General features: G+C 53.1%; 1 protein-coding gene across 1 annotated transcript in view; it reads left to right on the top strand.

Annotated features, from left to right (window-relative positions):
• Positions 1 to 16896, top strand: part of SLC2A1 (solute carrier family 2 member 1) — a 29304-nt gene that overhangs the window by 7201 nt on the left and 5207 nt on the right. Inside the window, exons 2-3 of the mRNA XM_086716686.1 lie at positions 5439 to 5534; positions 16702 to 16862. Coding sequence (XP_086572812.1) covers positions 5439 to 5534; positions 16702 to 16862 — 257 coding nt within the window. The remainder of the gene's footprint in view (positions 1 to 5438; positions 5535 to 16701; positions 16863 to 16896) is intronic.

The following is a 16896-nucleotide window of genomic DNA, read 5'->3' as shown; positions in this document are numbered from 1 at the left end:
AGGTGTGGGGGAGGACATGAGCAGGAAGGGCATAGGATTTGGCATCAGAGACCTCCTGCTGGAAGCTTCACAGAAGCCGAGGACCTTCTGATTATCCACTTTTTCCTCTCAGAGCCTCCCGTTTTCTCATCTGTGAAGTCAGAGTAATCTCTCCCCCAGCGTGTGTTCACGGTGATTTAAATCAGTACCCGTGAGCCCCTGGCATGGCGCCTAGGGCCTCACTGGTGCTGCCGGTACTGATAAATGCAGCAGCTCCCTCCTCTCCCCTCTGCTTTAAAGATTGATGAGTACCTTCTGTCCCCAGGGCCACCGTGGGGTGCATTGAAGGAAATGGCAAGAGGAGTAAATGCCTGAGGTCACCTGAAGGTTAGGCTTTGGAGGGGGTAACCCATCACTCTTCTTTGTGAAAAGACTTGGCAGGATGGAAGAGGTCAGAGAGTAAACTGCCAGTCAAGGAATCCAAAGAACTCAAGTCCCAGCCCTGGCTTTTGTTTTCTGACTATCCTGGGCCTTTGCCCTCTGACCTTAGGCTCCCCATCTGTCGCATAAGAGTGTTACAGGAATTCTGCAATTTCTTGGGCTTCTTTTTTTTTTTTTTTTTTAATTTTTTTTTTTTTAACGTTTATTTATTTTTGAGACAGAGAGAGACAGAGCATGAACAGGGGAGGGGCAGAGAGAGAGGGAGACACAGAATCTGAAACAGGTTCCAGGCTCCGAGCTGTCAGCACAGAGCCCGATGCGGGGCTCGAACTCACGGACCGTGAGATCATGACCTGAGCCGAAGTCGGACACTTAACCGACCAAGCCACCCAGGCACCCCTCTTGGGCTTCTTTTTTAATGCCCAGAATTAAAAACAAACAGAACCATACACAAAATAAATAAAAAAGGAGCTGTTACAGATTCCATAATCCCCTCCCTCACCAACCCCTCCCGCCCTCCTTAGAACTGGGGACCAAGCCGTTACAAGCTCCCCATGTCCTAGGCTTCAGTGCACCTCCGAAAACCATGGGGAAGCTGTGGGAGGAGGCCAGGATGAGAGCAATGTCTGGATCGTGCCAGCACTGTGACCCTCCTCCTGCAGAGAAGGCCCTGCCTCTGAATGGCAGTAGCCACATGCCCTCCCTCTGCCAATATTGACCAAGGGCCAAGCCCAAGGCTGGAGCACTGTGCTGAGGAAGGGCACACAGGCATGGGTCAAAAGGCCACAATGCTTAGCAAGTGATGCGACACAGCCGGTGCCATTTGGCATCCCGGCATGTAGGAGGAGAGGTCCTGAGGCTGACACCCTGGGAGGGGGAGAACCCTCAGTGGGCCCTGGGACCCTCACACTGGGATAGGGCTGGTCGGGGTGAGGGGGTAAGGACCTACCTCCTCTGTGCTAGACTCTGAGCCTGGGCATTTGCTGACCTGAGAGGTCTATGGCGCTCCTAGGAGAGTCAGGATTTGTACTCTGCCTAATTTCAGAGATCTTTCCTCTCTGGTCCCGGGAGTTGTGAGTTACTGTTAGCCTGTTTCTCTGCCTCTCAGAGCTGATGTTCCAGTACTCATCAGAGGTTCGATAATGGCCGGGTTAAAATCTGTTAGGATGAGTACTGTTCTGGCAAAGTGGATACACGTAGAGCCTGTTTTGCCTGAGAGCTAAATTCCAAAGTGGTCTGTTTTACAAATGTTCTGTGCCATGCCCGACCCTGGGCACTCTGGCTACAGAGCTGGGTAAGACCCAGGTCCCATTTTTAGGGAGTTCCCAGACTGGTGGGTGAACAGCAAATGGGTATTCCCAACTGCTAGAAGCCACAGCTAGAGACTGCAGAGGACATAAGGGCAAAAACCCTGGAAGAGTGTGGGATGTTCTAGAAGGTAGCCTCAGCCCCAGGGTGGTGATGGGCTGCTGGGGGTCACAGATCCCAAATATGTTGCTCCTCCACTCCTAAAGAAGGCCTCACAAGAAAGCCACAGCTGTGGGCTTTGTTCCCCTTCTATTAAGTTTTCACCAAGCAGTTCATCAGCTTGGTACATAAATAAATATCTGTGGAATCACATGGAATGAATGATTCCATGACGGCATTTCAGTTGCGGCCACAGAGCTGGTGGGGACAGATGGTGCCCTGGTGGCCCAATTGAGGGTGGCTTCCCATTCTTCCCTGATTCAGCAAGCAAATGCTTGTCAGGTGAACCCTGTCAGGCTCCATGATGGCCACTGATACAGAACTTGACAGCAACTCCTGAGGGAAAGAACTCCGATCCCCATTTCCTATGTGAGGAAACCGAGGCCCAGAGGCCTCCACATATTCCAACTCCCAAGTGAAGGGAAGCAGTTCTTGGACTTTCAGCCCAGGTCTCCTGATTCTCAGTACAGCCGTGATCAAGCTGGATGTGGTGGGGGCAGCCTACCCAGGAGCGGGTGATGCTCCTCCCCCTGTATCTTGCACCCAGCTGCACCCAGCTACACGGAGCGCTCCCTGTTTAATCCGGTGGAATCAGGCCCCTCTTCTTTCCCCTGCACATACTGTTCTGTCTACCTGGAATGCAGTCTTGCCACTGCTTCCCCACTTGGCAGACTGTCTGCGTGTCCTTCACGGCCCAACTCCAATGTCACCTCCTGGGAACCTATCTTTCGATTGTCCCCAGGCAAAATTAGAAGTCTCTCCCTCCAGGGCTCCCACAATGCCTTCCCCCACCCCCCTGTTGAAACTCAGACCACTCTGGCCTCTGCACTTGCTGGGGTACCTCTTCCTTGATGTCAGGACAGGGGCCTCTTTCATCCAGGGCCTGGAGCATGGGCCACTGAGCATTCGTCCTAGTACAGCAGCCTGCCTGGGTGGCTGTGGATATAACCCAGGGCGTGGGTAGGCTGGTTTTCTAAAGTAGAGTTTGACCTTGACCTGCCCATGCAATTCCATCCCAGGGGTTTGTCTTTGGCTCCCAGTAGCCCCTACTGCCAGAGGCCACAGCTGCCCAACAGGGCCCTAAGAGCAACAACTTCAGAGGCCCAGACACCCCTGGAACATCAGAGCCAGACTGAAAACGGGGTCTGTAATACGAGGACTTAGCTCTCACGGAGCCCCTGCTGCAGCGTCATTCATTCCTGTGCTACCAGCATGGCTCTTACAGATCCACGTTATCATCACGTTATTATTTTTCACTTATATTTTTATCTAAATGCTTTGTTCTAAGTAATATGAAACCACGGGGCTTATACAAAAAATTCTTCTGAGTAGGTGACACATTCACATGGTTCAAAATTCAAAAACACACAAAAGGGGGTAAAATGAAAAGTCTCTCTTCCACCCAGCCTCTGCCATGAGGAAAGCTCCAGCATAGGAGGGATGTCCAGAGTTGGGCCAGGAAGGGGCCAGGTGGGCCAGTGGGAATGTGGTCTCAGCACTCATCTGATGAAGAATGGACGCAGCCTGTGCACTCGTGCTAGCCAAAGCCTCTTTCTCTTTCTCCGCATCTGATGTGAGAACCTTGGCTTTTGCGATCGTTGGCCTGAAAGCTTCTAGGGAATGAAAAGACCATACTAGAAACCTGTCTGATTAACCATAAGCCCAGTGCTCTCTGTGAGGATCTTGAAGTCAGGGCTGCTTCGGGATTCTGTGGGGAAACTGAGGCCAAAGGCCATGGCCAAGCAGCTCTCCCCTCCACATGTGTGGCTCAGTGCTTCCCAACCTTCCCCCCTAGCGCCCAGCCCCCAGCCCTGTGTGGTGCCCACAGTGAATGCCAGTTGCTTTGGTGCCCCTCCCCCAGTTCATTCTTTCACAACCAATTAAGGACCTGCCTCACGTCACATTTTGGCTTCTTTATTTTATTTTATTATTTTATTTTATTTTATTTTATTTTATTTTATTTTATTTTATTTTATTTTATTTATTTTATTTTATCTTATTTTATTTTTATTTTTTGATAGAGAGCACACATGTGCACAGGGAAGGGGCAGAGAGAGGGGGAGAGAATGAATCTCAAGCAGGCTCCATGCTCAGCATGGAGCCTGACATGGGGCTCAATCCCACACGACCCTGAGATCATGACCTAAGCCAAAGTCAACAGTCAGATGCTCAACCAACTGAGCCACCCAGGTGTCCCTTGGCTTTTTCATTTTATAAGCCAGAAAAGAAGAGTCCTCTCCCTTTCTCCAGCAAGGGCATCTTGCTCACCTAGGGCTGTCCTGCCTGCCGGCCTCTTCCCTGCCTGTGGCCTTCATGCCCCAGGCTGCCATGGGACAAAAACCCACCACCCTTTTTCTCTCCCAGACCTTTGCCCGTTGAAACACCTTGGCCACGGGCGCCTGGGTGGTTCAGTCAGTTAAATGTTTGACTCTTGATTTGGGCTCAGGTCATGACCTCAGGGTCATGGGATCAAGCCCAGTGTCCGGCTCCATCCACACTGAGTGTGAAGCCTGCTTGGGATTCTCTCTCTCTCTCTCTCTCTCTCTCTCTCTCTCTCTCTCTCTCCCTCTCTCTCTCTCTCTCTCCCTCTCCCCCCCCCGCTCCTCTCTCACACACTGTCTCTGTCTCTCTCTAAATAAATAAATATGAAAGAAAGAAAAGAAAGAAAAAGAAAGAAAGAAAGAGAAAGAAAGAAAGAAAGAAAGAAAGAAAGAAAGAAAAAGACAGACCTTGGTCCAATACTCTTACTTGCCTGGTGTCCTGTACTTTTCCAAAGCACATTCCTTGCTGTTGTCATCTATGTCCAAATAACCCTGGGAAGCTCATGGTCTGCAGATGGTTGCCATGAAAGGCACGAGATAGGGAGTCAGGAGCCCTGAGCTCCAGTCTGGCTCTTTGCAGTCTCCTGAGTAATTTGGGACTTACTCTGCCTCTCAGGATTCAGTTTCCTGCCCCGTCAATGGAGGGAGGAGAGGAGAGGAAAGGGCAAGACCCCACCTCCAATGCTGACTGGCATGACTGTTCCCGTCTTGCACAGAAACAAACGAGGGTCCAGGGAGGAGTGAGGATGGGCGACAGCCTGCTGGAATTCACAGAACAAGTAGCAGGGGGGGCTAGAATCAGAAGCCAGCACTCTCTGGTCCAAATCTAGGGTGCTTCCCCCTACCTATGCAGCTCCTCCCACATAATTTGGCCCCCATGGTTTAGGAGAGTTGATTCCTGGGCTTCCCAAACAGTCTAGAGCCACCTGGACCCAGGGCATGGCTCCACCAGAGGAATGAGACTCCGGAGTGCCAAGACCTGGCTGCAAAGAAAGAAGACCCTAATTCCCCTCTCTCCCCAGGAATGAGTCTGGCCGGCCCAGTGTCTAGAAGTCAGCGGAGCTGGTTCAGGCATCTGAGATCAGGAAGTGGCCGAGTTTCCTGGGAGAAGGGCTGGTGTGGTGCCAGGAGTCAGGCCAGATATCTGAACGAGGGAACAAGCCCATGTCCTGCCCTGTAGTAACCTGGGCCCAGACATGCCTGTCACAGTATGGTTTTTTTTCTCTGCAGAAGCTGACCGGCCGCCTCATGCTGGCCGTGGGAGGGGCAGTGCTCGGCTCCCTGCAGTTCGGCTACAACACTGGAGTCATCAATGCCCCCCAGAAGGTGAGTGCTGTGCCTTCCTTGGATTATCAACACCAGCTTGCTCTGCTGCACACTGCACACCCCACATCCCACATGCTCACCCTGCCTGTTGGGTGTCAGTCGTTCACATCAATTCACCATCTGCTCCCACCAGCCAATTATTCTGGCCCCGAAAAGGTCAAAAACCCTTGGCTTTGGCCTTGGAATCTCAGGGCTGCAGAATCATGGGGTCTTTATAAGTCATTTTGACCAACCTCGCACCCACACGGACATTTCTAATAATCAAAACAATGCTTGGTGTGATGATGCTCCATTTACATAACACTCTGGGATTACATAGGGCTTTGTGGTGCTTACCTCACTTGCTGCTCACAGTGCTCTATAAGGCAGGCAGGCAACAATCGGCTAGCGCTCCCCTCCTGCAGGTGGGAAGAGTGGCCAGAGAAAGGAAACCTGCCTAGTATCCCCCCAACTAGGCAGGGATGGAGCTGGTATCCAACCCTAGTCTGCCATGGAGCCCTCCAGACCAGGTGCTCCTACCACCCTCCCTCGTAAAGCATCCTGTTCCACGTGGAAACAGCCTCCTTCCCCTGGAGGCCCAGCGCCAGTCACATCAAAAATGGTGTCTTATCCTAGGGAACCAGAGGGATTAGGGGTCTGCTGGAAGGAAGGCTTGCTTCCTTCTTCTCGCAGCACATCCCAGATCCGTCCTCACTTGTTCCTTGAATGTCAGGACTGGGAGGGTCCCCCGTGATCACCCCCAGCTCAGCCCACCTGCTTTAGGAAGGAGAGAAGATGAAAGGGGTCAAGGGGCAGGACAGGATACTGTAAGGAGTCCCTTCTCTATACCAGCCCTTTTGCATATGTTTATGAGGTTGGGTGGTGAGTCCCCATTTCATAGACCCAAAGACTGAGGCCCTGGACAGATGAAATGACCAACAGGCTCAAGGTCACATAGCTAGTGAATGGTGGCTCCGGAAGCCAGACTCGGTTTCCACCACCACAGGCTATCTTCTTGATCAGTTGCCACGTCAGTTGGAAAATCTGTACCTTCCTGGGGAGGACGAAATGAGAGTGGACAGTCCTGTCGGGACCACATTCATTGTGCAGAAGGGGAGGCTAGAGAGTGAGTGTGGCTGGGTCCCGAGGCCCAGTGGCCTGTCTGGGGGAACTGGGAGTGTTGGGAGTCAGAGCTGTCCTCCTCCAAATAGGCAGAGGGTGGCTGTGAGGGGCCACGCCTGATGCCCAGGAGCAGGTCACCAGGAAGGCCTGGCCTGCTGAGTCATGCTCAGCTGCAGCGGAGGTGACGGGACTTTTCCAAACTCGTCTGAAATGGCTCCCATGCTTGGAACAGCACCAAGCCCTGCTTTAGCTAAGTGCTCTGAGCAACTCTTGCCAAGGTGCGTGCCTCGACACTGACTCCCTTTGGGAATCTACAGATGGAAATCCTGCAGTCTTAGAGGGAGGTTGAGTTGTGCACTTGGGGTGTCCTGGACGCTCCTGACACTCCCGATTCTGATGTAATTGATCTGGGATGCTGTTTGGGTATGGAATGTTTAATGCTCCCCTGCTGATCCTAATGTGTGTCCAAAGTCCAGAGCTCCTGGATTAAGTGATGTCTCGACCTATCACCTAGTGAATTAATGAGAGAACGAGGACTCTAAGATCAGGATAGAAGAAGTGTTTTCCAGAAACAGAACAGGGATTGGTATGCAGAGGAGAGAGGCTCATGTGTCTGTAGGGTGAGTGGGAGGAGAAAGAAGGCTGGGGAGACCAACAGGTAAGCCCAGGCCTGACTACAAAGGGCGTCGTGGGTAGATTTCATCTACAAAATCTCAGCCACTGGCATGGCAGGGCACCATCAGGACGGGCACATAGGCACCAAAGAGTCGGCCAAGCTAGGAGTAGGGACTTCAGAGTGAGGACAATAGGGACTCATTGAAGAGGACAGATATGATCAGATATGCATTTTAGGGAAAGGATTCGGGCATCTGGGCGGTGGGAGGGATCTGAGAATGGGAAATGAGAGACCAGGAAATAGCAAGAAAGTTGCTTTGGAATAGGGATAGGAAAACAAACACCATGCAGGAAGAATGGGCAGGGTTTGGTCATCAGTTCAGTGTGAGGATAAGAGTGGGGTTTAAAAAGGGCTTCTGGGGCGCCTGGGTGGCTCAGTCGGTTGACCGGCCGACTTCAGCTCAGGTCATGATCTCGCGGTCCATGAGTTCGAGCCCCGCGTCGGGCTCTGTGCTGACAGCTCAGAGCCTGGAGCCTGTTGCAGATTCTGTGTCTCCCTCTCTCTGACCCTCCCCCGTTCATGCTCTGTCCCTCTCTGCCTCAAAAATAAATAAAACGTTAAAAAAAAAAAAAAGGGCTTCTAGGGGCACCTGGGTGACTCTCAGTTAAATGCCTGACTCTTGATTTTAGCTCAGGTCATGATCTCACAGTTCGTGAGATCAAGCCCCACATCAGGCTCCACACTGATGGTGCGAAGCCTGCTTGGGATTCTCTCCCTCTGTCTCTGCCCCTCTCCCCCTTCCATGCTCTCTCAATAAAAAAACATTTAAAAAAAAAAATGGCTTCTAGGTTTCTGGCTTGGGCAATATGGGATCTGGAGGAGCAGGTATGGGAGGAATAATTGATAGGTGCCTGTGGGACATGTCAGAACTGAGGTGACACATTTGGAGATGTACAGGAAGCACTTGGACATGGGGGTCTGTTTCTCGGGCGTGTGGTCAGCTGGAGAAAACCTGAGCGCTGGTCACTGGTATCCAAATAGCAGGAGAGGAAGATGTCCTGGAGAGACTGGAATGAAAAGAGAAGGAAGAGTCAAGTAGGAGGTGATGGATGAGGTGAAGAAGGAGTGCTGTCAGGTGCCCCAGAGGTTAACCTGGACAAGTCATCCCTATATTGCTGAATGCCAAAGACTGGATGGTGACCCTGTGGTGACCAAAGTTTGACTGGGTGAAGCCATGTGGGTAGAAACCTCCCTCCAGCAGGTTGAGGAGGGAGGAGGGCATGGGAAAGATTAGAGATGGCTCTTCCAAGAGACTTAGTGGAGAAAGAAGGAAAGGGGGTGGTGGTTGCAGGGGTCATCTGGCTGGGATGCTTTTTCCCATGCGAAGACTTCATTTTTAAATGCGCTGCGCTGTAAGGAATCACCAGAGGGGGTGAGGGTGAGCTGGGGAGAGGTCTCAGGACTCAGGGGCTGCTGGAGCAGAGGCACCAGGGTGGCACTGGGCGGGGAGGGCCCGAGATTCTTCTGAGGCTGTAGATGCGGACAAACCCATAGTGAAGTTCTCGGGTTCTCGGTGCCTCCCGCCTAATCAGAGACAGACGGAAGGGGAGAACAGCTGAGAAGGATGGGAGGGGCAGCTGGCCGGGGCGTCTAGCAGGCCTGGTGGGCGGCACAGAGGGCATTTCTGGGAGCATTTGTGAACACCTGTCCAGAGATCACTTCAGGAGCCAGGCAGCGAGGCCCGGAGTGGCCACAGTTGATTGTGCACACACTGAAATGGAGTGGTGTTTCCAGGGTGTGCGCTCGGGCTCCCCATGTTGCAGACACTTCTCGAAAGCCTGGTCATAGTCCTTCCAGGCAGGGGCGGGTTCAATGTGATAAACTTAAGCTGCGAAGAGGGGATAGGATGACACAAGGGTAAGGGTGACGAGCACAGTGACTCAGCCCTGCCTCAGCCCTGTGGACACTTTCGCTCCACAAGGTCTACAGGCTCTATCCCAGACAGTAGGAGGTGGGGCAGGGGTGGAGCTGTGCCAAGGTCTGTGCACTAGGGGAGACCCCTGGGAAGATCCAGAACATAGTTAATGGAGAGCTTCTGGGTGCCACTGGAGAAAGAGGAAGGCAGGCTTATGCAGAGGGGGAGGGGGCAGCCTTTCAAGGGGCAGGTGGCCCAGGCACTGGGGACATGCAGTGGCAGAAGTGTTGGGCCCACACACCGACAGCCCCTGTCTGTTTAGGACTGTTAGGAAGCTGCCCTGGGCTGGCCGGGTCGGCCTGCTTTCCTGAGGAGCCTGCACCTCACTAATGGTGAGGATGCCAGAAGCTGGGGCTCCTCCATAAAAAAAGGCCCCAAAGGGCTTCCTCCTGGAAGTGGTTAATTAATCATAACATTATCTTAAATGTTTACAGAGCACCTCCCCATAAATCGTCTCCTCATGGCCACCCCACAAGGTGGGTGGGGCTGGGTTATCTTGCCTTCTTACAAAGGAGGAAACTAGGCTGATGAGGTCACCTGGAAAGTGAGAGGCTGAGCTACGGCTGGCCTCCAGGCTTTACCAGGGAGTGATGACCACATCCCTGTGACGCCCCTGCCAGGCCTCCTGCCTTCTGGGGAGGAAGGAGGAGGGAAGCCCAGCCACAGAGACAGCAAATAAATGAACAAGGCATCCTGACCACCATACTGGGTGGAGAGAACGGCCTCTCCCTTCCCCAAATGGCCGAGTTGCCAATAGAGATGACTAAAGGCCATTTAGAAACCATGAGTTCCTGGCCAAGGGACAGTGTCAGGCATGTCTCAGAATGAAGCATCCTCAGAAGCCAGAGTTAGAGCTGGAAGAGGCCTGATGGTCCACTGGTTTAGCATTCCTTATTTGACAAAGGAGGAACTTGGCCTGGAAAGCAGGCGGAGTCTGCCTGAGATGACCCGGCTTGTGAGCGAAAGTACTAGAGGCCCACTTCTCAGCCCAGACTTCTGCCCACTGGGGCTGCACTGGGCTCCAGGCTCCGGGTAGCGTCTCCTTATCTCTGTCAAGATCCAGAGAGTTCTGTGTTCCCTCTGGCCTTCACCCATCTCCACTGATACAGACCCTTACAGCTTACTGTGTAAGTGCACAGAAATCAGAATTCGATTGTTTCTTATAATCACCTCGTTAGGTACGCACTATAATCCCTGTTTTATAAGAAACTGGGACAAAAAGATGTTAAGCGACTAACTAAACCAAGGACACACAGCCAGGAAGTGGCAGAGCTGGGATTGGAATCCAGGGAGTCTGGCTCCAGTCTGCATCCTTGACCACCGTAGAAGGAATGGCAATTATACTACAGTCAGATGGGCACTGAAACACCCTTTCACACACCTATAACTGCTACCCAGCTGCCCCCTCTTACTCTGACTTCAGGCCGAGTCAAGCTCAGTCACGTACAGACATCTCAACGGTTTCCCACACATGGTTGCACAATTTTCTTACACCATTACAGCCCTGTCATAGCTACATCATCGCTTAAGCCCCTCAAATTCATGGCTTGTTAATTAATGACAACTCTTTCTACCCCTAGCCCTGTGCTGGGACCTAGTGACACAGATGAATCGGATGTCTCCCATGTTGAAATGTAGTCTAGAGGGAGCACATGTTTCCCTGTAGTTAGCTCTTGGGGCAACAACGGACAGAAGCATGGATGGAAGCGTGGGCAGGCTCTGGGAGTGGAGAAGGGAGAGGGAGAAGGTACCTGGCCCACAGAGCAGGGCTCTTCTCAACATTCACCTTTGGGGCCAGATAGTTCTTTGGTGCTGTGGGAGGCTGTCCCATGCATTGTAGGATGTTTAGCAGCATCCTTGCCAGCGCGACAACCAAAAATGTCCCGACGTAGCCAGATGTCCTCTGCGAAGCCACACTGCCCATGTTTGAGAGCCACTGCAAGTGAGAAGGAGGGGTACTTTCAGTAAGGCTCTCCAGAGGAGTGTTTGTGTATTCTCTGAAACTCGCCAGGGAGAAGGCAGAGGAGCGGCACAAGCGAAATTGCAGCAATGTGGGGTGCCTGGGTGGTATGGGGGAGTCACTGTGTGGGGGTGGGAGGGGGCAGTGGGGAGCCAAGAAGGGCTGGGAGCAGGGCTCCTGCAGGGACATGAAGATCTCTCTGCCGGCAGGGGAGACTCTGGAGATCAGGGACCAGTGAGGAGGCCAGGGTGAAGGCCTGGCCTGGGTTTAGAGAGAAACCATGCCAAGGCTGTTCTGGAGAAGCAGCATGGGTGGTAGGAACCTCTCCTGTGGGCTTGGGGCCCAGCTTCCAGTTCCGTCTGGCTGCCTGGGCCTCTTCCCCAGGCTCCAAGGAGGGGCCCCAGGGGACCCAGCAGGTGGAGCTATCTGTCTAACACCACCTGTAGCATCTGCTCTGAACTCTCAGCTGACCCTGGGGTGTGGCTGAAAGTTGCTATGGAGACATAAACTCTGGGCTGAGGGAGGGTAGCTGTGGGGGAGGGGATAGCAGGGAATAGGAAATCGTGGTCAAGGCCGGGCTGAGGGACTGAACTGGACAAGCTGGCCCTTTCCTCTTTCTAACTGGAGCTCAGAGCTTAGGTGGCTCTTTAACCCTTTCGCCCCCCAGTAACATCTGGGAGAGAGAAGAGAAGCTGAGGTGGGAGCTCTAACTCTCCCTCACAGGATGATCTAGAAGACCCTGGGTTGGAGGAGTCTACACAGAAGGATGTTGAGACCGGCCGGGGGTTCTGAAGCATACCCCTTCTCTTGGCAGTAATCTAGAATTCTAGATCAAGGGTTGGCAGGGAGGCCAGGTCCAGCTAGCAGCTGATTTTGTATGGCTCATGTGCTAAGAATGGCTTTTACGTTTTTAAAGGGGGGAGAAAATTACCTTACACTGAGACGGGGGAAGAAAAATAAGCAACTGTGGCCATATGTGGTCAGCAGACCCTAATATTTTCTGTCAAGCCTTTTACATAAAATGTTTAGCAATCTTTGCCCTAAACTTTGACTTGTATGCTCCCTGCTGACAGGGAACTCACTACCTGTAAGGTAGACAGTCTCCTCCTCTGAAGCCTAGAAAGCTTTTCTTCCCCGAGGTGAAGCCTGTGCCCTGTGGCTCTGCAGACCTGCTGGGTTTCTCTATGAGTGGGGCAGCCAGGCAGGGTCTGAAGAAAGACTCCTTGAGGCAGGGCCCTAGATCCTTCAGGTCTTTCTTGCACTATAAATTCCTTAGGATAATGCTATATCTTCGGGCACTTTAAAAATGGAAAACTCTGTCTGTCCTTAATGCTCCTCTGAAGATGGCAGCTTCTCTCCTTGAAAGAACAACAGTGACTTAAGTAACCGCTTATTCTGTATGCTGGGCAGCAGACTGTGCCTCATGCCCAGGCCCTCACTACAGACACTGCCCAGACACAGAGGAAGTCAGAACTTCCTCTGCAGACAGGCAGACGTGTGGTCCTTCTCCCACAGTTGCCCGAGTGGGGAGAGGGAGGAGGGGGGATTCCCAAGGAGTCAGATGTGATGCAAGCCTCCCGCCACTGCCACCCTCTCGAGAACTGCTGGGATGAGGAATAGGTTTTACTGGGAACCATCCAGTCTAAGGGATCTCAGCAGCCCAGAGGAGGTCGCTTCACCACGCTGGCTCCTACAGTGTCACTAAGCAGGCATCTGCCCTCTAGGGTCAATGTGGGGTGATTGGACAGAGATCCTTCATAGCCCTCAACTCCTGAGAGTCTGATGCCATGGCGGTCCCCCCTCAAGCTGACTAGGAGCACCCCCCACTTCTGCCCAGCAAGCATGCACTCACACAGACCCTCGGTGGGTAGAGAGGTTGGGAATAGGTTGGGAAGGGAGCAGAGATACAGACAGATCTGGCTAAACCTGATGCATTTGCTGTGCAGGGCTCCATGGAGAGTAATTAATCACGGGAGGCAGAATCAGTTGGGTGGATGGGAGGAGTCAGGAGGAGAATCCGGGTGAGACCTAGGGCAGGTGCTGTACAGGCAGAGAATAGGATAGATGAAGAGGGCGAACTGACCGGGACCTAGTGACTGATTGGATGTGGGGCGGTGGCAGGATCAAGGGTCTTCCAGCCTCGTGAAAAGCATGTGAGGTGGGAGGGAGCACGGGAGTGGGAGCTTTCAGAAGCACCAGCCAGGCCTCAAACATGAGCCAGGGTTGCGGAGGCTGCCGGTGACTGTATAGTGGAGACTGGGTCTGTGGGATCCTTCGGAGGAAGAAGGCTCTTCTTTGCTTAGGGGCACTCAGCCAGTGCTAGGGTGGATGTTGAGGGCAGGGACTGGGTGGATGGTGACCCCAGAACTTGTCCCCACGTAGGGTTCTTCCCGTTCTCCAGGGACTCCCTGCCTTTCCTGGGCCAAGGGCCAGTTCAGCCCCACGTGGGGCATAGACCCCCAGATCAGAAGGCAGGAACTCACTGCGCAGCCTCAGCTTGGCCAGGAAGTGCTGCTGGGGGTGGAAAGGATGAGCCTGAGACCAAGGTGAAGGTGAAGGGGGCTGGCTGTTCCCCGTTATGCATGCCCATAAAGAGGTCTGATCTGAGTAGCAGGGGAGCTCATGAGCCATTGAGGAGCTACCTCTCGACAAGGTTTGGTCCCTCTCACTTGTTACCACAAGCAGCACACTTCGCTGGGGGAAGGGAGCCTCTGGGGTTGTGGTCCTCTTACTGGCTGCCTCAACATCTCCAGCCAGCCCCAAGAAGAGGGTTAAAGACCCAAGCAGCCAGAACAGAAACCTCAGCCTCACATCTTTAAGCTCCTTTAGGTAGAAAGCCCTTACTCAGCCCTTGTTGACTCTGCACACAATTCAGGCAATTCCATTAGCTGACTTCTTTTTTTTTTTTTTTAATTTTTTTTTAATGTTTATTTATTTTTGATAGAGAGAGAGACAGAGCGTGAGCAGGGGAGGGGCAGAGAGAGAGGGAGACACGGATTCCAAAGCAGGCTACAGGCTCTGAGCTGTTAGTGCTGAGCCCAATGTGGGGCTCGAACTCACAGTCTGCGAGATCATGACCTGAGCCAAGGTCGGATGCTCAACCTACTGAGCCACCCAGGCGCCCCACCATTAGCTGACTTCTTGGCAAAATTTAAACTGGATGTGGAGACTTCTCTTGAGACAGCATCTGAACCACAGGGGTGTGGAGGAAGACCCTGAGAACTACAGAATGCATCAATTAAAGGCCATCTGGGGCAAACACCTCTTCCTGCCCCCGTGGAGAGCCCCAAGGGCAGCAGAGCAAGAGTGACGAAGGGAGAAAGATTTCCACCCTGATGATGGGTCCTTAGTGGGGCAAGCATCATTTATCTGGACAGTCCCCTTATCCAGGACAGCTTGTTCTCTGCAGGGCCTGATAAATGGACCATTACTGCTCCCAACCAGTCCTCCTCTGGGGTTGGTTTTATCCCTTGAAGAACACAGGACTTTGTTTTGTTTTGTTAAAATCTGCCTTCTTTCTGCCCCAGCAGAAGCAGGGGCTCCCAGGAGGAGAGCCTAAGGCCCTCTCTTCATTCACTCACCAGGCATCCCTGGCACCAGCTCTGGGACAGGTCCCAGTGTGAATCCACTAGGGTCCCTGCGCTCAGGGAGGACACACTCCTGGGAGCCTTTGAGCTGGATCTCAAAAGGTTTCAGCATGGTAAGGCAGGATGGGCCTTCAAGACAGAGTAACCATGAAGAGCATGAAAATGAGGCCGAGAGCAAAGGTAGAGATGGTGTTAGGTGGGGAGGTCAGACTGATACCTGGCAGGAGCCTTGATTTTGAATGATGGGATGCAGGGTTGGTTGTACTTTGTCAGTGGTCTGACTGCCCTTGGGTCAGTACCAGAACATGGTGGGGTCCCTTGGCTCAGTGAACGTGCCAGGAACCATGTAAGCACTCTACGTTTCATTACTCCCCTGCAGCATGATGAAATAGATATTGCTGATGTCGCCATTTGAGATGAAATAATTTGCCCTCGGTCCCAGTTGAGATAAATGGTGGAGCTGGGATCTGAACTCAATTGTTATCCAGGTTCCTAACCCCTACACTCTGTCTGGCTTCCTTGGGACATAAGATCTTTAGGTCTGCCTTCCTCCTCTCCCCATTCCTGTGTCAATCTGTCCTCACCCCCTAGAGCCTGGCCTCTGTCAGGTGTCTCCAGACTTGGGACAGATCATGGCAGCAGGGCAGGAAAAAGGTAGAGGCCAAGGACCCGTTGTAACTGTGCGGCCAGGCCCAGCATACTCGATGAGCATTCCTGGGACCAAGAGCCTCGTTCTCCCCTTGGCAATTATGGCTTACCCACCGCATCCTTTCTGCTAGACCCCTGGGGCTTGGGAGGATTAGAGAGGTTCAAGGGCAGTGGCATGCAGGTTGTGTAAGAGGCTGCATACTGCTGCGTGCACATGAACTTGCAGCATGCATGTGCAGAGGGGTGCCAGGATGGGCTAGCTACGCAAGTTTGAGCTGCAGGTGGTTGAAGGGAAAGAGGGACATCCAGGTTTGTGACTGGCTGAAGCCAGGAATATTCAGATCGTGTGAGCACTAGTATGTGTGTGTGATGGTGCATGTACACAGGAAGCTGTTTCTGGGTATGTTGGGCCTGTGCCCAGCTACGCATGTGGCTGGGTGGGTCTGGCCAGTCCCGTGGCACTGGGTGTGTGTCTGTGTTGCCTTAGAGTAGGGTGAACGTGCTCAGGCAGAACCGGTGGATCAGGTAAGGCCCTCCGTTGGGCGGGGGCGGGGGTAGTGGGCAGGCCTCTAGGACAGGTGTTTCCAGTTCCTGGAACTGCTTCCTTGTCCTTAGCTTTCCCCATGCCTCCCAGCTCGGCACCCTGGAGAGGGGAGGAGGCCATGGGTCCTTCAGGGTGTAACTCCCACAAATAGCTGGGCCTGGGGGTCAGAAAGCAATTTGCACAAGTCTCTGGAGCATGTCTTATGTGCAGGTTGGTCACAACAGGCCCTGAGCGTGAAGTCCATGAGCCTTCCCTTCATTCCATAGAGCGTCTGGAACGTGGAACCATCTGTCCAGCTGTATTTCCTTCCCAGCAGGGGTTTGGGGACAGGGACCAGGTGGCCAGAGCCTAGCACCTTAGGCACTTTGAAGAGAAAAGGGGCAAGTGGGAAGAAGCACTTTCTCCCTGAACCTGCCTCTGCTCTGCGCCTGAAGTTCCACCATTGGTCATTTGCTGTCCACTCCAGCAAGTTCTGTGGAACATATGAAACCATAGAGCACTGGAAACCACACCTGGGGGAAGCAGGAGAGCTGGTGCCACTCTGGAGATGGAGCCCATCCCCTTGTTTCTCACCTGGGGAAACTAAGGCCCACAAAAGGGAGGGACTTGGCTCAATGACATGCAGTGAGTTTGGGGTCTGGCCGGGTGCTGGGCCCTCTTTGAGGGGGCAGTGCAGTGCAAGGGGAAAAGGAGGCTGGGTCCCGGCTGACTCAACAGGCTGCTTTCCCCATTGCAGGTGATTGAAGAGTTCTACAACCAGACTTGGATCCACCGCTATGGGGAGAGCATCTTGCCTACCACGCTCACCACGCTGTGGTCCCTCTCCGTGGCCATCTTCTCTGTAGGAGGCATGATTGGCTCCTTCTCTGTGGGCCTTTTTGTTAACCGCTTTGGCCGGTGAGCAGAAGGGGTCCTGGCCCTGGTCAGGGCA

Source organism: Puma concolor, chromosome C1 (assembly GCF_028749965.1).
Source record: "Puma concolor isolate L17-30 chromosome C1, mPumCon1.1.hap2, whole genome shotgun sequence".
Lineage (NCBI taxonomy): Eukaryota > Metazoa > Chordata > Mammalia > Carnivora > Felidae > Puma > Puma concolor.
The sequence above is the reverse complement of the archived record's forward strand: the minus strand, read 5'-3'. Positions and strand labels throughout refer to the sequence as shown.